The 21,034-nt window shown below is 43.7% G+C and overlaps 2 protein-coding genes and 1 non-coding gene across 4 annotated transcripts in view; 2 read left to right on the top strand and 1 right to left on the bottom strand.

Annotated features, from left to right (window-relative positions):
- The window catches only part of WIPF3 (WAS/WASL interacting protein family member 3), a 110,159-nt gene extending 96,862 nt beyond the window's left edge, over positions 1-13,297 (top strand). For both annotated transcript variants that reach the window (XM_039472554.2, XM_074379886.1), the window contains exons 8-9: positions 6,147-6,223; positions 10,697-13,297. In XM_039472554.2, coding sequence (XP_039328488.1) covers positions 6,147-6,223; positions 10,697-10,720 — 101 coding nt within the window. In that variant the 3' untranslated portion in view covers positions 10,721-13,297. The remainder of the gene's footprint in view (positions 1-6,146; positions 6,224-10,696) is intronic.
- LOC120365508 (small nucleolar RNA U13) lies at positions 8,733-8,837 on the top strand. Its single transcript, XR_005580431.1, has one exon. It is a non-coding gene; the product is annotated as a small nucleolar RNA U13 (small nucleolar RNA).
- A 3,089-nt stretch (positions 13,298-16,386) lies between the features above and the next one.
- Positions 16,387-21,034, bottom strand: part of SCRN1 (secernin 1) — a 70,088-nt gene continuing 65,440 nt past the window's right edge. The window contains exon 8 of the mRNA XM_039472553.2: positions 16,387-20,388. Coding sequence (XP_039328487.1) covers positions 20,230-20,388 — 159 coding nt within the window. The 3' untranslated portion in view covers positions 16,387-20,229. The remainder of the gene's footprint in view (positions 20,389-21,034) is intronic.

Raw genomic sequence — 21,034 nt, forward strand, 5'->3', positions numbered from 1 at the left:
GGCAACATAGCAAGACCCTGTCTTTACAAGAAGTTTTTAAAAATTAGCCAGGCATGGTGGTGTGCTCCTATAGTCTCAGTTGCTGGGGAGGCTGAGGCAGGAGAATCATTTGAGCCCAGGAGTTTGAGGCTACGGTGAGCTATGATTGTGTCACTGCACTCTAGCCTGCACAAGTGAGATCCTATCTCTGAAAAAGTTTTAGGCTGGGCACAGTGGCTCATGCTTGTAATCCCAGCACTTTGGGATGCCAAAGCAGGTGGATGGCTTGAGCTCAAGAGCTCCAGACCAGCCTGGGCAGTATGGTGAAACCCCATCACTATTAAAAATACAAAAATTAGCTGAGTATGGTGGTGCATGCCTGTAGTCCCAGCTACCTGGGAGGCTGAGGTGGGAGGATTGTTTGAGCCTGGGAGGTGGAGGTTGCAGTGAGCCAAAATGGTGCCACTGTACTCCAGCCTGGGTGCCAGAGCAAGACCCTGTCTCAAAAAAAAAAAAAAAATTTTTAAAGTTTTCCTTTTGGGGTGAAACATTTTGAAACTATATGAAAGTGATGGTTACACAAAACTGTGAATGTAATAAATGTCACTAATGGTAACTTTTATGTTATGTGTATTTTACAACAAAAAGAAAGTGAACAAAAACTGTCAGTAGGAATTTTGGGGAAAATGCAAAGGTCACAAATAGTTATCAACATAATGATGGTAGAAAGAATTACATCATCTTCCTATCAACAGATACTCACTGAGGCCCTTACCTTCTGCAGAGATTTAAATAAACAAGTACCGGCCAGGCATGGCGGCTCACGCCTGTAATCCCAGCGCTTTGGGAGGCCGAGGCAGGCAGATCACAAGGTCAGCAGTTTGAGACCAGCCTGACCAACATGGTGTAACCCCGTCTCCACTAAAAATACAAAAATTGGTTGGATGTAGTGGCACACGCCTGTAATCCCAGCTACCTAGGAGCCTGGGGCAGGAGAATCGCTTGAACCCAGGAGGCGGAGGTCGCAGTGAGCTGAGATTGCCCACTCCAGCCTGGGCAACAGACAGAGACTCCATCTCAAAAATAAAAATAAAAATAAATTTAAAAAAAAGAGTACGTCACATGTGCTTGAAAACTTCACATTTCAAACATAATTGTGTTTATATCCCAAGTCCTGAACAACTCCCCATCCTCCTCTTCCCCGAGCCCCTGGCAGTACCCTTCTACTCTCTGTCTCTATTAATTTGACTGCTCTAGGTACCTCATGTAAGTGTAATTATATAGTATTAGTCTTTTTAAGCCTAGTTTATTTTATTTATGTCCTCCAAATTCATCTATATTGTAGCACATGTTATTTTTTTTTTCTTTTTAAGGCTGAACAGTATTCCATTGTATGGATGTACCACATTCTGTTATCCATTAATCCATTGATGGACATTTGGGCTGCTTCCACCTCTTAACTTTTGTGAATAATCCTGAGCTAAGACAGGTACCATTTGATCAAAGAGCCACAAGAAGTAGGGAGACAGTCATGTCGAATAGTTGGAGAAAGTATACAAAAAAGTACATAAAATAAAATCTGAATTTTCTAAAAATAGTTTGTGTATTTAGATAGAAAATAAGTTGATCAAATAAAGAGAGGAAAGGCCAGAAATATATACACCAAAGTATTAAAAGTGGTTATCACTCAGAACTAGATATCAAAGGAACGGCAAATGCTGAGCCCAGAAGCAAAAGTGTGCTTGGAATGTTCTGGACATTGCAGGTGTTGTCAGAGCATAACGAGGTAGAAGGAAAATGGTGAAAGGGGAGGGAGGCAGTTCATGTAGGTCTTATGAGCCATGACAGGAATTTCCAATTGACTTGGGGTGAGATGGGGATCCCCTGGAGGATTCTGAGCAGAGGGTAGCGACTGGGCTTGACAGTAGACAAGTCACTTGGGCTGCAGTGTGAAGCAGTGGAGCCTGTTCGCAGGTTCCAGCAACAATTAGGGTGAGGAATGACAGTGGCTTAGGGCAGAGTGGGTGTGGCAGAGGAGGTGAGAGAGATCAGATTCTAGATGCATTTCAGGGTAAGTTGGATGCAGGAGTAGAAGAGAGAAGTCAAAGATGACTCTGAAGTGCAAGGTATAACAAAAATTGAGGAGGAGTCAGTGTGCAGTGGAAGGAAAAAGGAGAGAGCTGTCATAAAAACATAATTCCACTTATATGAGGTACCTAGAGCAGTCAAATTAATAGAGACACTGCACTGCCTCTCCACTCTGATGCCAGGGTAGTGCATAGCTTAGTCAGACCATGCTGGCCCAGAGCCGACACCTAGGTCTGCTTCAAGCCCCTCTCCCTGGCTCACAGGAATTGCAACGCGGGGTTGGTAGTTATTCTGCAGAGGCTCTCAGACCCTCCTTCCACAGCCAGCCAAGTTTATACATCCTTTCTGGACATTCTCCAAGTCCTACAGTATTCATCCTCCTGTTGCTTGGCTACAAAATGGATTTATTTTCTGACATGATCACATCTCTGTGTTCATGTGCCTGGAAAAAGATAGAGCTTGCTTGGTTTATAAATGACAAAAAATAAGATTGGAAGCCAGCTTGGCCCCCAGGCCTCTGGTTGCTCAGCCCAAGCACAGACTTTTCTTCTTTAGGAGTCCCTCATATCAGGCTGCCCTAGACAGAGCAGCAATTTCCACCACTTTTGTATCCACAGCTATATGAATGGGAGGGAAAAGGAGCTGTCTCTGGACAGGAGATAGAAGCAGTGTCCACCCAGCCTACTCTTACGTGCAGTAGGAGCTTGAGATTGAGGAGAGAGGTAAACGATATTTCTCCTGTGTTCCAAGAGTGAAAACCCCTGATTCGGAGAATCTGCAAAGCCCTTGTGTGGGAAGGAGTACTTCAGCAGAATTGCTCTGCTTTTTGAATTCTGACATTCTGGTGGCATCTCATAAGGGAAAATCCCTTTAAGGAGATATTTGGATTAAAAGCACTTTGACAAGCCCTGACTAAGTCCCGGCCACTCATTTCTAGCAGCTGTGAATTTTTTTTTTTTTTAAACAAGACAAGAGTTTGCCTTTCTGTGTTAGGGAGAAAAATTGATTACCTTTTAACCTCTCCGATATAGTTTCTTATCATATTTATGAAAAACGGTGAGAAAGGCCAGGTGTGATGGCTCATGCTTGGAATCACAACACTTTGGGAGGCTGAGGTGAGCGGATTGCTTGAGCTCAGGAGTTTGAGACCGGCCTGCCCAAAATGGCAAAACCCCATGTTTCTATTTTAAACTTCATTTTTTACTACCAAAAATATAAACAGGCCGGGCGCGGTGGCTCAAGCCTGTAATCCCAGCACTTTGGGAGGCCGAGGCGGGTGGATCACGAGGTCGAGAGATCGAGACCATGCTGGTCAACATGGTGAAACCCTGTCTCTACTAAAAATACAAAAAAATCAGCTGGGCATGGTGGTGCGTGCCTGTAATCCCAGCTACTCAGGAGGCTGAGGCAGGAGAATTGCCTGAACCCAGGAGGCGGAGGTTGCGGTGAGCCGAGATCGCGCCATTGCACTCCAGCCTGGGTAACAAGAGCAAAACTCTGTCTCAAAAAAAAAAAAAAAAAAAAAAATATATATATAAACAATTAGCTAGGTGTGGTGGTGCGCACCTGTAGTCCCAGCCACTGGGGAGGCTGAGGTGAGAGGATTGCTTGAGCCTGGGAGGCAGAGGTTGCAGTGAGTCAGGATCACGCCACTGCACTCCACACCCTGTTTCAAAAAAAGAAAGAAAACCAGTGGTAATTGCTGACCTATAGTGAAGCCTATTTTATTGCCTAATGGTTCCCAAATGGGCAATTTTGCCTCCCAGGGGACATTTGGCAATATGGGCAGTCATTTTTGGGTTGTTACAAGTATCCATTCGTGGGAGACTGGGGTGTGCTACTGGCATCTAGTGGGCAGAGACTGGGGATGCTGGTAAACATCCTGCAACACACAGGAGCACTCCCACAGTAGAGAATTACACAGCCCAAATGTGAATAAAGTCAAGCTTGTAGAACTCTGGCTAGAATGCCTTTCTGTAGTGGACAGGAGTTTCTTAAATCTAAGAACAGTAATTTCTAAGGCTGCCCCTTCACATGGAATTAGACAAGGGGCTGTGTATTCGTGTTTTTCTTTTCTTCTTCTTTTTTTTTTTCTCAGTTAATAAACTGACTAAAAATCTAGCACTTACTATAGCTTTTGCTCCAAAATATATTTATTCTAGAACAAGTGCACTCATTAAAAAGTTTTAATGAAAATTACAGTGCCCATTTGATTGATGCGTTATAAGTTTTAGAGATATTTCTACATGATAGTCCAATTAAAAAAAATTGTACCTTACCTTAAAATTTTTTATAATGACTTATATATGTTGTAGAAAAGTTGAAAAATGTTTCTAAAGAGAATTTTTTGGCCAGGCACAGTGACTCGTGCCTATAATCCCAGCACTTTGGGAGGCCCAGGTGGGAGGTTCACTTGAGCCCAGGAGTTTGAGACAAGCCTGGCCAACTTGGTGAAACCTCATCTCTATTAAAAATATCAAAAAAATTAGCCAGGCATGGTGGCAAGCACCTGTAGTCCCAGCTACTTGGGAGGCTGAGGCATGAGAATTGCTTGAACCTGAGAGGCAGAGGTTGCAGTGCGTTGAGATAGCACCACTGCACTACAGCCTGGGGCAAGACTCTGTCTCCAAAAAAAAGAGAGATTTTTTTTTTTTTAAATGGTGATTCCACCATTTAATTCCACTTAGAAGGAAACATTTCAGAATATTACTATGTATTTCTCGGTTAATTTTTTTAATAGTTGAGATCATTCTATTTATACAAATTCATCTCTGCAAAATGAGTCTTTGTAAATATTCAGTTTCTTGCAGGGCTCAGTAGATGGTGCCTGTAATCCTAGCATTTTGGGAGGTGAAGGTAGGCGGATCACTCGAGTCCGGGAGCTTAAGACCAGCTTGGGCAACATAGTGAGACCCTGTCTCTACAAAAAATTTTATAAGTTAGCTGAGTGTGGTGATGCACATGTGTGGTCCCAGCCACTCAGGAGGCTGAAGTGGAAGGATCACCTGAGTCCGGAAGGTTGAGGCTGCAGTGAGTCATGATCATACCACTGCATTCCAGCCTGGGAGACAGAGGGAGACCTTGTCTCAAAAATAAAATAATAAAAAAAACAGGTGCTTAGTACTCCATCATGTAATACTGAACTCTATATTACCTAAAAACCTATGTTGAACACAGATCATTAATTGTACTTGTTCACTATTATAAATAATCTATAATGAACATTCATGTATTTCATGTTGCTTTTTTAATAGCACAGCAATCTGTATTGTTCTGGAGACTTGGGGACATGATTATTTAATGCCTAGTTCATGACAGACACAGAATAGAAAGTCTCCTGCCAGTGCAGCAGAGGAAACATCATTTGGAATAGCCAATTGAAGGGAGAGTTGTGGAACACCTGGGGATGGGGATTTAAACTTGGGTAAACCAACCAAAACATGTATCTGTATATATACAGATGTATGTATGGACATACCAAAAAGAAAAAAAAATTGGAGGGCTAAACACCAAACTTTTAACCATGGTGACTCTGGGATAGAAAAATGGGATTAGGGGAGGAACAAGAAGAGAAGAGGAACTTTGGGTTTTTTTTTTTCCCCCATTATCTTGCTTATTCTTTGAATTCTTAACTATGAGAACTATTCATAAGTAACTTGTATAATACTTAAACACAATACACTTGAGAGAACAATTTGGATCCTCATGGATGGGAGGCCTGATTTATGTCAGCAGTTACTTATCTTTCACTTTTTTAGCCAGCCCTAGTATTACTGGGCACATTGTGGATAATGGACTGATGAACATGCCTGGAGATGGTATGTTTTGGTAGAGAAGTTCTAACATGCATTTAGATGACAGGCCTTAATAATTTATTCTCTTCATAGTGTATTAGACATGACTCTTCTGCATCCATGGTCTGTGATATAGAAGATGGGAGCGGTGGAAACACACAGTCTAGGGCCAGGATCCTGAAGGTTTCATTGCTTTCAGTGCTGGTTTAGAGAAAGTTTCTCTGTGAAGCATGCACAGCCAGTCCCTGGGCCAGTAGATGGTGAAATTGTTCTTGTTTCCTTCAGGCCGTACACCTGGTCCCTGGCTCCAAGCTGAAGCAGTTGGGCAGAGCTCTGATGACATCAGAGGCAGAAATTCTCAGGTAACACATCCTTCATGTCTCTGAATGTAAAACCAGGAATTCTCTTCAGAGGCAAAGAAATGGTAAGGGTAAGCTTTCTCCCTAACAGCTTTATAGTCTTCCTCGGACTCCTTTTCCTCAGGGAAAGCCATTTGGTGTGCCTTTGTTTCAAGCCAGAATGAAATGGTCGTAATTTCAAAATCTTAAGTGTGAAAAAAGGGGGCTTCCCTGGAATCACCACGGCCTATAGAAGCAAGTTTAGCAACTCTGACATTCTGCAACAATCATTCTGCCAATCACTTCCCATTCTTCCTTGGTTATGACAGTCTGTGAGAAAACCTGAATAACATTTATAAAACATAATTCAGACCAGGTGCAGTGACTTACGCCTGTAATCTCAGCACTTTGGGAGGCCGAGGTGGGCAGATCATGAGGTCAAGAGATCAAGACCATCCTGGCCAACATGTGAAGCCCTGTCTCTACTAAAAATACAAAAATTAGCTGTGCTATGTCCTGAATGTTTGTGTCCCTCAAAATTTATATGCCAAAACCTAATCCCTAATGTGACAGTATTAAAAGGTTGGGTCTTTGGGAAGGTGATAAATCATGAGGGCAGAGCCCTCATGAATGAGATTAGTGCCCTTATAAAACAGGCTCAAGGGAGCTTGTTCACCTCTTTCACCACGTGAAGATGCAGTTTGAAGGCACCATGGTTGAGCAGACAGTGAGCCCTCACAAGACACCATATCTGCTGGTGCCTTGATCTTGAGCTTCCCAGCCTCTACAAAGAAATAAATTTCTGCTGTCTTCATAAATTGCTCAGTGTCAGGTACTTTGTTATAGCAACCTCAAAAGACTAAGACACCATGGTAACTACAAAGAAAATAGCTATAGAATATATATATATATATATATATATATATATATATATATATATATAAAATGAAAGTAAGGATATGAGGTACAAAAAAGCTGTATAGAAAACAAGTAGCAAAATGACAGAGTAAATCCCTCCTTGTCATTAATTACTTCAAATGTAAATGGACTAAACTTTCCAATCAAAAGACAGAGATTGGCAGAATGGATTTTTAAAAATCTGATCCAACAGTGTGCTGTTTACAAGAGACTCAGTTTATCTCTAAAGACAAATAGCTTGAAAGTAAAAGCATGGAAAGAGTTGTATAAAACTGTAAAACATTGCTGAAATAAAGTAAATAATAAATAAATAAATGCAAACACATCCCATGTTCATGGGTTAGAAGACTTAATATTGTTAAGATGTCACTACTGCCCAAAGCAATCTACAGATTCAGTGTAATCTCTACCAAAAGCTCAATTACAGTTTCTGTAAAAATAGAAAAACCCATCCTAAAATTCATAAGGAATCTCAAGGAACTCCTAGAGATAGCCACAATAATCTTGGAAAAGAAGAATAAATCCAGGGGACTCACACTTCTTATTTCGAAACTATGGTAATCAAAACAGTGTGGTACTGGTATAAAGACAGACATATAGACCAATGGGATAGAATAAAAAGCAATAAATAAAGAGAACAAAAATATATAAACCCTTGCATATATGGTCAAATGATTTTAACAAGGGTGCCAACCATTCAATAGGGAAGGGATAGTATTTTCAACAAATGATGCTAGGAGCACCAGACATCCCCACATAAAAGAATGAAGTTGGACCCCTACTAATACTGTATACAAAAATTACCTCAAAATGAGTTGAAGACCCAAATTTAGAACCTGAAACTGCAAAACTCTTAGGAGAAAACACAGGGCAAAAGCTTCATGAATTTGGATTTGACACTGATTTCTTGGATATGACACAAAAGGCACAGGCAACAGAAAAAAAACTGGACTTCATGAAAATCTTTAAAATTTGCATATCAAAAGACAATGTAAAAAAAGAAAAGGCAATCCACAGAATGGGAGGAGATACTTGCAAATTGTATATCTGATAGGAGATTAATATCCACAATATATAGAGAACTTGTAAAACTCAACAAGAAGAAAACAAATAACCTAATTTTAAAATGAGCAAAGGACTTGAATAGACATTTCTCCAATGAAGATATACAAATGGCCAAGGAGCATAGAAAAAGTTGCTCATATCACTGATCATTAGAGAAATACAAATCAAAATTAAAATGAGATACCACCTCATACACATCATGATGGCTGCTATCAAAACAAAACATAATAGCAAGTGTTGGCAAAGATACGGAGAAAATGGACCCTCATGCACTGTTGGTGAGGATGTGAAATGGTACGACTGCTGCGGATAACAGTATGGCAATTCCGGAAAAAAAATCAAAGAGGATTAACAATGGGAAATGGTACAACTGCTGTGGAAAACAGTATGGCAGTTCCGCAAACAATCAGAAAAAGAATTACCATACGATCTGGCACTCCACTTCTGGGTATGTATACAAAATAATCTAAAGCAGAGCCTGGAAGAGATATTTGTACGCCCATGTTCATAGCAGCATTATGTACCACAGCTAAAATGTAGAAGCAACTGGATCCTTTTGTAGTTCAAGAGCATGATGATTGGGTAATCATGTGCGTGTGTGAGATGTGCCACCCTCTGAACCTCGTTACAGCCTCAGCACATTACTCGTCTGACCTGAACTTGGAAAAAAAATAAAATAAAATGTAGAAGCAATTCAAGTATCATAGATGGATGAATGGATAAAATGTGATATATACATGTACAGTGGAGTGTTATCCAGATTAAAAAGTAGGAAGTACTCAAATGTGCTTCAACATGGATGAACTTTGAGAATATTATTCTAAGTGAAATAAGCCACTCACAAAAAGACAAATACTATATGCCTCCACTTACATAAGTACTTACAGGAGTAGAGACAGAAAGTAGACTGGGGCTTGCCAGAGATGAGAGGGAAAAAGAGAATTGAGAAGTATTGTTTAGTGGGTACAGAGTTTCAGTTTTACAAGATGAAAAGAGTTAAACAAAAATGGGTGCTGATGATTATGAATGTATTTAGTACCCCTAAACTGTACACTTAAAAATGGTTACTAGTGTAAATTTTATGCTGTTTATATTTTACCACAATAAAAATGGAGAAAAAGTGTTAATAGGTATTCATTCTAGAAGACTATGGCTGATTTTTACTTTCTTCTTTTTGCATTTATACAATTTCCAAGTTTTGTACAATGAATATATTATTTCTGTGATCAGGAAAATACAGTTATAATCATAATCATGTTCCTTCATTTTCATATGGCTCTTTACATTTTTCAGTTAAGTCGCATGTTATCTCATTTGATCCTTTTAATAACCCTGTTATGCTGGAGAGATACCTTTGATGCCACTTTATAGAAGAGAAAACTGCTCTCAAAATTTGAAGAACTTGCACAATGTCACAATGCCCAGACCTTCTGACCACTTGTCCAGTGCTTCTTCCGTAATGCCTCACTGCTTTTCCTGGCATGTTAGAATCTCCAGGGACAAGAATCCTCCTCACTTCCCATGGGGCAAGGCTGTGTCAGACAGTGTGCAGGATCTGGTCCCCAGCCTCATGGCAGGCATGCACCCACATCACCTGAGTCTGGTGGTTTTGATCTCTGCCTGCAACAGTTTCATCAAGTTGGATTGTAAAGTCTCCTTTGGGCATTCCACAGTTAAGAAGATCTTCTTTATGTCTCACTGGATACCATCTTAATTCATTTTCACTGCAGTGAGACACAAAACAATCATCCAGCCGGGCACGGTGGCTCATACCTGTAATCCCAGCACTTTGGGAGGCTGAGGCGGGTGGATCAGGAAGTCAGGAGATCGAGACCATCCTGGCTAACACGATGAAACCTCATCTCTACTAAAAACACAAAAAATTAGCCAGGTGTGGTGGCATTCACCTGTAGTCCCAGCTATTCAGGAGGCTGAGGCAGGAGAATTGCTTGAACCCGGGAGGTGGAGGTTGCAGTGAGCTGAGATTGCGCCACTGCACTCCAGCCTGGGCAACAGAGCAAGACTCTGTCTCAAAAAAAAAACAAAAAAATCATCCAGGGAAATCACTGGGTTCTGGACATTGTAAACAATGCCCCAGGGAGTGCTCTCTTTTATGGATACCATGGTCATGTGGGAGTGCATGGTTGGGAGCCCCGGGATGGAAGTCTGAATGTCTGGATCTGTTTCTTGCTTTTCCATTGTCTTCCAGCAATTTTTTTTGCTTTCTCTGAGCTTCCTGTCAAGTGAATTGCTGATGATTGGTTCTATAAAGGTTTACAAGACAGCATTAGGTCCCCACATACCATCAACTACGTATCCCATTTCATCCTGTTTCCACCCACAGCCCATTGGGTAAAAATCAGCTCTTTGCATAAGCATCTCCCCAACCTTGATAGCCTTGTATGAATGAGAAGCTGTGGTACCCAGCCTGTATGACTGAGGGAGTGAGGAAAGAGGGCTTTCGTGCGCAAGTCTTCTAACTCCACCTGGTAATGTTCTGTCATGTTTCCACAGTTATCTCTAAAGACTCTCCGGTGAGAAGACAGATGAAGCCAAGGTCCTGGGGTCCCAGGTTGCGAACAACATGTCAGACTCTGCCCACCCCATGCTCAAGCTGTAATTCAGTTGGCATACAGGCTTGTAATTGAGAATTTATTTATTGTAAATATGTGGTTTGCACGGGCTTTAAAGCAGTATTTTAATTGACTTTTATTTGAGTAATATTTTTTAAAACACCCCTCATTTTTCCATTTTTTTTACACTGCATCTTGGCATTCGTCTGTCAGCACAGATAGAGCCCTGTCCCTCCACGTAGTGCCCACTCTATGACTGTGAATATGCTTGCGGGCTGGCCCTTCCTACATTCTGAACCCTCTATAGACAATCCTCAGTTTGCAGGTAGCCCCAAAGTTTTAAATATCCACAACAGCTTCTTCTTGGCATGATTTTATATTCTCATCACACCAACTGCAAAATCAAACCAAACAATGCCTTATCAGTGATGCAACTCAGAGGAAGGAGTGTGTCCCCCACACCCAGACCGTGCCACACAGCCTCCAGGGAACGAGATGCCACGTCTCGCTTCCGTTTTGCAGTACAGGGATTTGTTTTTTCGTTTGCTGCCTAATGTAAATATATCACCAAGTAAAGGCAAGAGTGGGCTTGGCCCCTCCAATGCCGACCACAGGGCCCCTTTTGTAACTGAATAATCCTCCAAGTAGCCAATGTTCCTACTGTTTACAGTGGCCCTAGGGCCTGAGTCTCTGTCACCTTCCTCCTTTTCTCTCCAAGTTCCCAGTCCCATCCCAGTAGCCAGCTTTATGAGATTTTGGTATTTCTTCCCTACAGATTAAAAACATACACAACTCATCATTACGCTAAACTACCAATTCTGTCTCAGAGGTCTGTCCTCTGCCCTTGCTTCACATGTGGATTTCCATGGAAAATATAACATGAAAAAGTATAGAACGAAACATCTTGTGAAACACCTGCCGCAAATACGTGGTGCCTCACTGCCCACCCCCCCACCACCGCCACCTCCCAATCTTAGGATCCTTGGAGCCACCCATCAGGCAAAACGTAACTCCCTTCTAAGCTAAAGGAGAACCTTGCCTGACAACTCCACATTCGTTCCCTGTGGTGAGCACCTATCTGTGGGGGGAACGTGTGCAAGCTCAGCCACTCTGAATATGAAAAAGGTCAGGCCAGGATGGAACTGTTGTTCACTCCCTCTTCTTGATCCTGCGGGGAGCGGAAATGTGTTTTCGCTTGCTGCCTGACCCCTGACGCTCCCCGTCGTTGGTCGGAGAAGGCTGTGACAGAGGAAGGAGAGAAAATAGAAGGAAACAGACTGATCCCTGGGCTGTGCTCAAAATAGCTGCCCTTTAAAAGTAATCAGGCAGGGAGAGGAGGGAAACCAGCAAAAAAGAAATTTGCTTTGCAACAACCCACGCACACGTTCTGCCCTGAAGGATACTGTGTCTAAACCAAGCCATCCAGAAAGATAGCCAGGCAGGAGGGTGTGGGCAAACATGACTGCATCTGCCTCACTGTTGTCGGGAGTAAAGACCCAGGTGGTATCCTGCAGCAGTGCTGTGCTCTCTTGTTCCAGATGGAAGCAAGTGAGCCAGGGTCTAATTACCTCTGGGAATGAATCAAGCCAAACCTATAACAGCTAAATCAATCAATAGAAAAGAAGTTTTTGCAGGTCATCAGCTCTGGGCATAACTGATTTGTTTTATTGGTTCTGGAAGATTTCCAAAAAGCCAGAATATCTTTATTATTATAACAGTGTCCACTCCACCACCCTCACAGTTGTGTAAGATAATTAGAAAAGTTATAATGATCCTGATTAAGAAGACCCTAGACAAAGCAATTCCACCTTCAGAGCAGACTGCCTGCCCTGATGAGGTGTTTACACATTCATGTCCCCTATGGCTGGGATGGAAATTAAAATAACACTATTTAAGGACAGAGGAGGCCCAGAGCAGTGGCTCATGCGTGTAATCCCAGCACTTTGGGAGGTCAAGGGGGGTGGATCACTTGAGGTCAGGAGCCCAAGACCAGCCTGGCCAACATGGTGAAACTCTCTACTCAAATACAAAAAATTAGTCAGGCATGGTGGCGCACACCTGTAATCCAGCAACTCGGAGGCTGAGGCACAAGAATGGCTTGAACCTGGGAGGCAGAGGTTGCGGTGAGCTGAGATCACGCCACTGCGCTGAACCTGGGCAACAGAACAAGATCCTGTCTCAAAAAACAAATAAATAAATAAAAATAAAGGACAGAGGGGAGAAACAAGCAGAAACCAAAAATGGCAACTAGGGAGAAATCTCAGGAATGTGGCATCCCGTCTCTCCTTGAGACCCATCACTGAATTCACAACACTTCAAGCTCATGCTGGTGCAGTTCCTTTGGTGGTGTAAAGGTTTAACCCCTTGACTGTAAACTCGTACTTAAGAGACATGTGAGTCACAGAGTCCCCACCATTGTCACATATTCTCACTGACACTGCAGTCTGTGACTCCCCCAGTGTTTTACACGTATTTTATTTTTATTGATGTCCTCCTCTGCCAATTCATTTCTCTGTACTTAATAAACTTTGGTAAGTGGAAATGCTTCCCGTCGTTTCGTTAATACACATCAGTGGTCACCAGGACCAATCTAAGCCAAACATTTTTAAGCAGGCGTCCCCAAACTTTTTACACAGGGGGCCAGTTCACTGTCCCTCAGACCGTTGGAGGGCCGCCACATACTTTGCTCCTCTCACTGACCACCAATTAAAGAGGTGCCCCTTCCTGAAGTGTGGCGGGGTGGGGGGGGGGTGCGGATAAATGGCCTCAGGGGGCTGCATTCGGCCCGCGGGCCGTCGTTTGAGGGCGCCTGGTTTTGCCTCTTACAAGTTGCCTCTTAGAATCCGTGCCTCAGCTTCCTCATCTGTCAAAGGGGGGCATAAATATGTACCTGAGTATATACTGGTGAAGATTCAATGATGTAATACACACGGGCAAGCCCTTAACCCTTGGATCACAACGGAGCCAGTAAACTGCACACCCACCTCCCGGGGAGCAGCCAGTTTGCTGATTCCATGCTCTGTCAGAAACAGGGCTCTGCTGGCTGCCTCCCAGCCACTCCATTCAATGTTTGCTGAGCTGCTCAGACCACACTTCACTAACTCTGCTGCTGGATAACAATGTGAGAGCAGTCATTAAAATTTATAGATGTTCCTGAAATAAATCTCATCTAGAAACTGATTCCGAAGCTGGTTACCACACACTTTGCATTAGAATTAGACAAGGGGCCGTTTTATCGCTGTCTTACTAGTGGAGGTATCGATTACTCTTTCATGGCCAAAAGGGCCAGTCTGGGTGCAGAAGAAAAGGCAAGAGCCGAAGATAATCTACAAAGTGGATGATGAACTTCCAAGTCACATAGAGTGTGGCAGTGGTGAAGTAGCTAGAAGTGTAGGCACCTTTTGTGGAGTTAAGTGTGGGAGATGTGGTTCCCAGAGAGGGAGCAACTTAATGGGAAGGGCTGTGGACTCCAGAAGCAAGTTCCAAATTCTCAGACAGTGCCCCGGGGAGGCTTTGGCATCCTTCATCCACCCATTCTGCTATGGGTTGAATTGTGTCCCCACAAAATCCATATGTTGAAGTCCTAACCCCTAGTATCTCAGAATGTGACCTTATTTAGAAATAGGGCCATTGCGGCCAGGCGAGGTGGCTTATGTGTGTAATCCCAGCAGTTTGGGAGGCCGAGGCAGGCAGATTACGAGGTCAAGAGATCAAGACCATCTGGCCAACATAGTGAAACCTCATCTCTACTAAAAATACAAAAATTAGCTGGGCATGGTGGCAGGTGCCTGTAGTCCCAGTTACTTGGGAGGCTGAGACAGGAGAATCATTTGAACCCAAGAGGTGGAAGTTGCAGTGAGCCGAGATCGCGCCACTGCACTCCAGCCTGATGACAGAGTGAGACTTTGTCTAAAAAAATAAAAAGAAGAAATAGCACCGTTGCAGATATCATTTGTTAAGATTAAGATGAGGTCATACTGGATCAGCGTGGGCCCCTTGCAATATGACTGTGTCCTTATAAAATAAGGACACTAGACACAGACATAGAGATGGGGAGAACGCCGCGTGAAGATGAAGGCAGAGATCATCGGGATGCTGCCTCTTTGGGCCACAAAGTGCTGAAGATTGCTGGCAAGCCACTAGAAGGTGGGCGAGAAACATGCAACACTTTCTCTCTCACAGCCCTCGGGAGGAACCAGCACTGCGGATGTCTTATTCCTGGAATGTCTGGGCTCCAGAACTGTGAGCTAGGAAATTTCTCCTGGTTATGCTGTCCAGTTTGTGGTACTTTGTGATAGCAGCCCTGGCAAAAGAATACACGCTCTGTCACCCAGAGCTTTGCAGGAGGGTATAATGTTTAAGAAAAGAGAGCTGGGAATAAAATTTCAGAATTAGCAGTTCCTTGTCATGTCAACAGAGCAGTTATCTACTCTGACCTTGAACATAGGTGACTCATTGCAGGTGTCTAAGTCCTACCTTTACGAGAAAGACATTCGGTTGCGTTTTGCCTGTCATAGTGGAGACAGAGTCACAGAAAGCAAGCTGGCATTTCCGGGTCACAGGAGTGGTGGAACCTGGCTTTTTCTCTAAGTGGCATCCTCTTCTGTTGTGGCGTTGCTAACGCCTTGGAATCAAGCTGCCTGGAATAGAGAGTACCAGCCACTCTGATGAGCTAAACTTCCATTCTAGTAACATTTCTATTTCTTTTATTAACTGTGGTATCATATATGTAAAGTCTATCACCCTAACCATTTTTAGCATTTAATTCATTAGTGTTCAGCACATTCACACTGTTTACAACCATCACCACCGTCCCGCTCCATATCTCATCTTGCAAAACTTTCTGAAACTCTATACTCATGAAACAATAACTCCCAATTTCTCCCCTGCCTCCAGCATCTACCAACTACCCTTCTGATTTCTGTCCCTATGATTTTGCTTTAGGTACCTCATAGAAATGAAACCATATGACATTTCTGACTGGTTTATTTCACAGAGCGTAACATCCTTAAGGTTCATCCATGTTGTAGCATGTGTCAGAATCTGCTTCCATTTTTTAAGAATTAATAATATTCCATGGTATGAATATAACACACTTTGTTTCTTCATTCTTTCACCTGTGGATACTTGAGTTGCTTCTGTGAATAGTGCTGCTATGAACACGGGTGTGTAGTGTCTCTTCCAGACCCTACTTTCAACTCTTTTGCGTATACCCAGAAGTGGGATTGCCCGATTATAGAGTAGTTCTGTTTTTAATTTTTTGAGCAGCTCCATACTGTGTCCCACAATGGATGCACTATTTTACATTCCCACCAACAGGGCATAAGGGTTCCACTTTCTCCATATCCTCACCCACGTTCGTTATTTTCTGGTTGTGGTTTTATTTATTTTTATTTTTATTTTTTTATAGTAGCTATCCTAATGGGTGTGAAGTGGTACTTCGTTGTGGTTTTGTATTTGAAGACTGAATTTAACCATAAAACATGACGTGACGCAGGAAACTACTGAACTGACCGTCTTCTAAAGATTCCAGCCAGAAAAATAAATCTCTTCTCATACATTTTCTATGTTGTGACTGAGGTCCCCATTTATTCATGAGACGCAAAACGTAAGAGGCCACTCTACTGGATGTTAATTTCAGTACTTTTTTTTTTATTGTATGCTTGATGCATTTAGAGACAATTCCAAGGGCAAGCACTGGATAGGGATATCATCTGCTTTGTAGATATTTGTACAAAAGACTGTTAAGACTACATGGTCAGTTCCCACTGCAGGAAACAGAATGATTTTCTCTCTCTTTTTTTTTTTTTTTAAATTATTCCCTGCCAATAGCATTTTCCATCTAACACATTTAAATTCTCATAACATGATTACAAACATGTACATACTGGTTCCCACGAGAAATTGCAGGTGACATTTCGGGATGTTTGGAGTCAATTAGATGAAGCACATTATGACAGAAACCGTAAGAGGAGCTGGGACCTGGGACTGTGCAGAATGAAAAGCCACGGCTACGGGAAGAATAAGCTTGTGCTGCGACAGCACGTGCACATGACCTGCCGCTCCTGGCCCTCCGCGAGCATGGCCAGCGAGGGGGCCCCTCCCTCCCTCCTCCACGTCCGTCCTTCCTAAGGCTGAGAGCTCAGTTGAAGGCCTTCCTCAATAAACAACAGATGGCTCTTCAGTCAGGAATGCAGTTAGTGGTTTCATGACAGACAGACGGGTCCCACCCGGCTTCCCTGCTCAACCAGCCAGAGCTGTGTAACACCTGTACCAATGTGGGATGACCCCAGATAGGAAACAAAGTAATTTGCCTGCTTGGTAATTATTTTGTACACCGAATGATTCACCCAATAGTAAAGGAATCCCACAGCTAAGATCTAATGAGCATATACCTGCTCTGTTAGTTTATACAAAAGACTCGTTCTAATAACACTGAGTCTTATGTTACTGGGCACTAAGGAATCACCATAATTTTGATTATATCTTTATTCTACCTAAAGTTTCAAAGCACTTCCAAGAATGAAAGCGTACTGTTTCTGCTTTGCTAATAATGTACTCCTGCCAGAGCTTCCGCCCTTGAATATGAGGGCTAGCTTCACCTATGGTAAATCCCATCTATTAGACAAGACTAACTAGCTTATGTTTGGTTATGGGGCAAGGGGGTGGGGGAGAGAGTCTATCCTTTCTGGCCACAGCTTCTTGCTACACAGGCATGCACAGCCCCTACCCCAGTCCTAAAAGATACACAAAGGGTCTCCTAGGAAGCTACTTATACACTGTGACCTTTAAACATGATTTTTGTATATCATCTTGAATATTCATTTTCCCCATACTGCCTTCAGAAAAGCAATCCCTGGTCAACAAATTATTCATGTAATAAGCATTTTTCCAAAACAAAATCTGTTAGGAACATCTAAAAATGAAGAGTCCCCACTGTAACAATCTGCTCAAAACCCCACAACCTATTTCCAGCTGTTAATATAAGTACATAAAGTCACTAAAAGTAAGTGCAGCCACATCAGCAGATTCTCTGCTCTCTTCCTGTCTTCCTCTTCCCATCCCAATGCACAACTGTCCACTGCGGTTATAGACCACCTCCAAGCCCGACAGGAGCCACCATGCCCCTTTTAACTTTTGCCAGGCTGTGCCATGCCCTCTAGTGGAAGGACTGGGACATCACAATTGTGGTGGACCAAATTAGCCAAGACAACTGTCAATTAGGGTTGCCCTTCTCTAAGATGCTCAGCCAAGGTGAATGTCCCCTAACAGAAGTAGCCATTGTGTTTCCCACTGGGTAATGACATAAAGCGGGCAGGGTTATCCATGACCTTTGGCTCATAGAAATGAAAGGAGACTTCTGTGTCATTAATTCTTACTAGACTTCTTTTGATCAAATCCTGAATCACCTTGGTTATCTCAGGCATGTCAGGTCTGATGAGACATTTGCATAGTAGGCGCAGGTGAAATCACGCAGCGAAATTTTAGAGCAGCTTTCTGCATCATCTTGCTTTACATAGCCACTTGGAACATGGACTTGGGAGGAGAGAGGTACCTACATCATCCTCGAACCTCACATTCTCCTCCCACCCTAACCGTGATAGAAAGACACTTTTAGAATAGCCGCCCCACCTAACAGGATACTCTAAATTCACTGGCAGTGAAAGACCAGACCAAACTTGCACTAAAGCTTTTAGTAACTACATGCCACCATCATTGGTTGCTATTAACTCTGTCAGCTGAAATCGTCTTCTCATCTCCCACAATGTGTGGTTAATGATTTTATATACAGAGTTTACAAAACTGCTGAGCAAAAAAGCTCATGGCACTCCTATACTCATGCTCTTGGACAGCTGGTAGAAAACAGATGTGTTCTGATAAAATCTCTGATCCTCAGTGTTCACATTCATGTAACAGGGGCTGGGTCCCCTCTGAATCTCATGAGACAGCTTCTGGGAAGGAGTTATTAACCCTGTCACTTCCAAGACTGCTGATACTCACAATATTTCCACTTGCAGATTCCTGGCAAGAATGATGAGGCAGGATTAGGCCCAACTGGTGCCCTCCCACTAGCTGCTGTATTGACATACACTTCTGTTCATCATCTGTGCCCATTTCAGGAATGGCTGAGAGTTTGAACAGGTGGCAGTAAGCTCCGCACCACCACCACCATGTGCCCAATGCAGCTAGTCGCCTGAATGAAGGCAACTCCTGGGACATGTGATGTGTGAGGAATGGGGGGAAGACCCAGGGAAGTCAGCTGCTTCGTATTCGGGTTTGTGGGATGTCATGGGCTTGGCAGGAAGAATGAGGCCTGAACTGGTATCCTGCAGAGAAATACATATCCATCTGTCGCCTCCTTGCCCTCTGTCTTCCCAATGCTAAGCCCATCTGGTCTTCCTTGCATGCTTTCTATGCTCTGATGATAAGTCAAATCCTTCAAGTGAACCCGACATTGGAAACAAATCAGTTTAATTAAAGTCTCTCTGCTGAGATAATGTAGTGACTGCTAGGATTCCAGCTATTTAACTAGAATCTAAGTAGTCAAGAGTTCCTCCTTCTCTTTCCCTCACTAGCTGAGAGATTCACAGCTCTGTGGGGTGGAACTGTGCTATAGGGCCATTCAATTACTCCTAGACTAGATGCTGGTAATTAGACTGGGAATCATTTCTATACAAGGAATCCTGGGGTGGCTGTGCTGCTGTGTAGTGAGAGCTGCCTCTTGAGAGATCCACGCAGTGATTCAGAAGGCCACCAGCAGGGCTGTCTCTGAATCTCAGAAATGAATAGGTTCCAGCTAACAAATGATCAGCTCTCCTACACGTAGGGACAGCACGCGGAAAACGAGAAGACGAGTTCTTCCAGAGCCCAGGATGTAGGAAGGAGCCAAGACTGGAGAGGGGCCCCTTTATTCCTTCCCGTTGGTCTGTCCCTCAGAAGACACCTGTGGAGACACTGTGCACTACAGGCATGCACGCATGGGAGGCCAGGGAGGTTCCCCCTCGACAACACACACAAGAGCCCTGTGTGTGCACAAATACCTCCTGTTAACCTGAAAGAAACCGCTACTGAGAGAAAGACTAAGTCTTCAAAAGAATTTGCTTTTCCCAACAACTCGGCACTGTGGAGCCTGCCTTTCAAGGCTTGATGACCTCTGGTCCTCTGGTAAAAGGCTAATGTGTCCATTGCCAATGAAATACAGTAATAGCAGCTTAAAATCCACAATTAGTCACACAACCGAACAACAGGCAATGGGATACAGGTTACACTGCACAGGAAGGAGACCTACATTGCAGAAGGGGACGCTGTGAGATAGATTCAAGGCGGAACACAAGGTAACAGTTGGATCTGGCTTCAGAAAAGGAGGCCACATCTTAACGTTCTCATTTTACTCAAACAGGAGAGTGGTTTGTTTTGCTGGTAATTTAGTAAGGTGGGAAGTCTTAAATAAGAAGGGGAAAGAGAACGTTTACTTCACTTAAAGAACTTAATCTCCGTGTCAACACAGTCATAGAAAAGGTCCCCCACTTCGGCAGGGTCCAGGGGCTCAGAGCTGGTCAGGATTTCCTCCATGGCTTCCAGGCCTTGCTTCTCCAGCTCCAGCATGGTGCTCCTCAGCTTGCGACCTTGCTCCTGAGGAAGGACACCACCGCTTTAGGTGTCAGCAAAATAGCAGGGGGCGCTGCAGTGGACACTGAAAGCCTCCAGGGAGCAGCTGGCCTCGTGCTCAAGGCCCAGCCTCCCCACACTCTGTTTCTCACATGAATGCCGCAGGGATTGTTCTAGAATGCCAGTGTGGTTATGCCACTGCCCCGCTTAGAACACCTGCACAGCTCCCTGCTGCCTTCAGGACAAAGTCCAGACCCCAGAGTGACACTGAGGGAAGGCCCTTCTGACATCCAAGACCGCTTGCCCTGCATTCTCCATACTCCTGCATCTCCATACTCCTCAGCTGGACTGAATTAGCTGCTGCCCTCCAGCCTCTGATGCCGTCTCACCCCTGCACAGGTGACCCTGCCCTCTAGAGGGCCATCCCTTCCTCAGCACTTGCTTGATGTGCACCCATCTTCAGCCTCCTTGCAAAGCCCTTTCCTCTTCCCCGCACAGTGCCACACCATTCCCCCTGCCGTGGGTGCTGTCCCCCGCCTTGTGCTGGCTTGCCTCTGTGCCTGTGGCCCCTTAGACGGGAACTGGGGTCAGTCAGTTCTATCCTCCAGTGACTCAGAGGGCACTCAAGAAATGGTCATTGAATGAAAAAAAAAAATGAATCAATGAATCA

Source organism: Saimiri boliviensis, chromosome 10 (genome assembly GCF_048565385.1).
Source record: "Saimiri boliviensis isolate mSaiBol1 chromosome 10, mSaiBol1.pri, whole genome shotgun sequence".
Lineage (NCBI taxonomy): Eukaryota > Metazoa > Chordata > Mammalia > Primates > Cebidae > Saimiri > Saimiri boliviensis.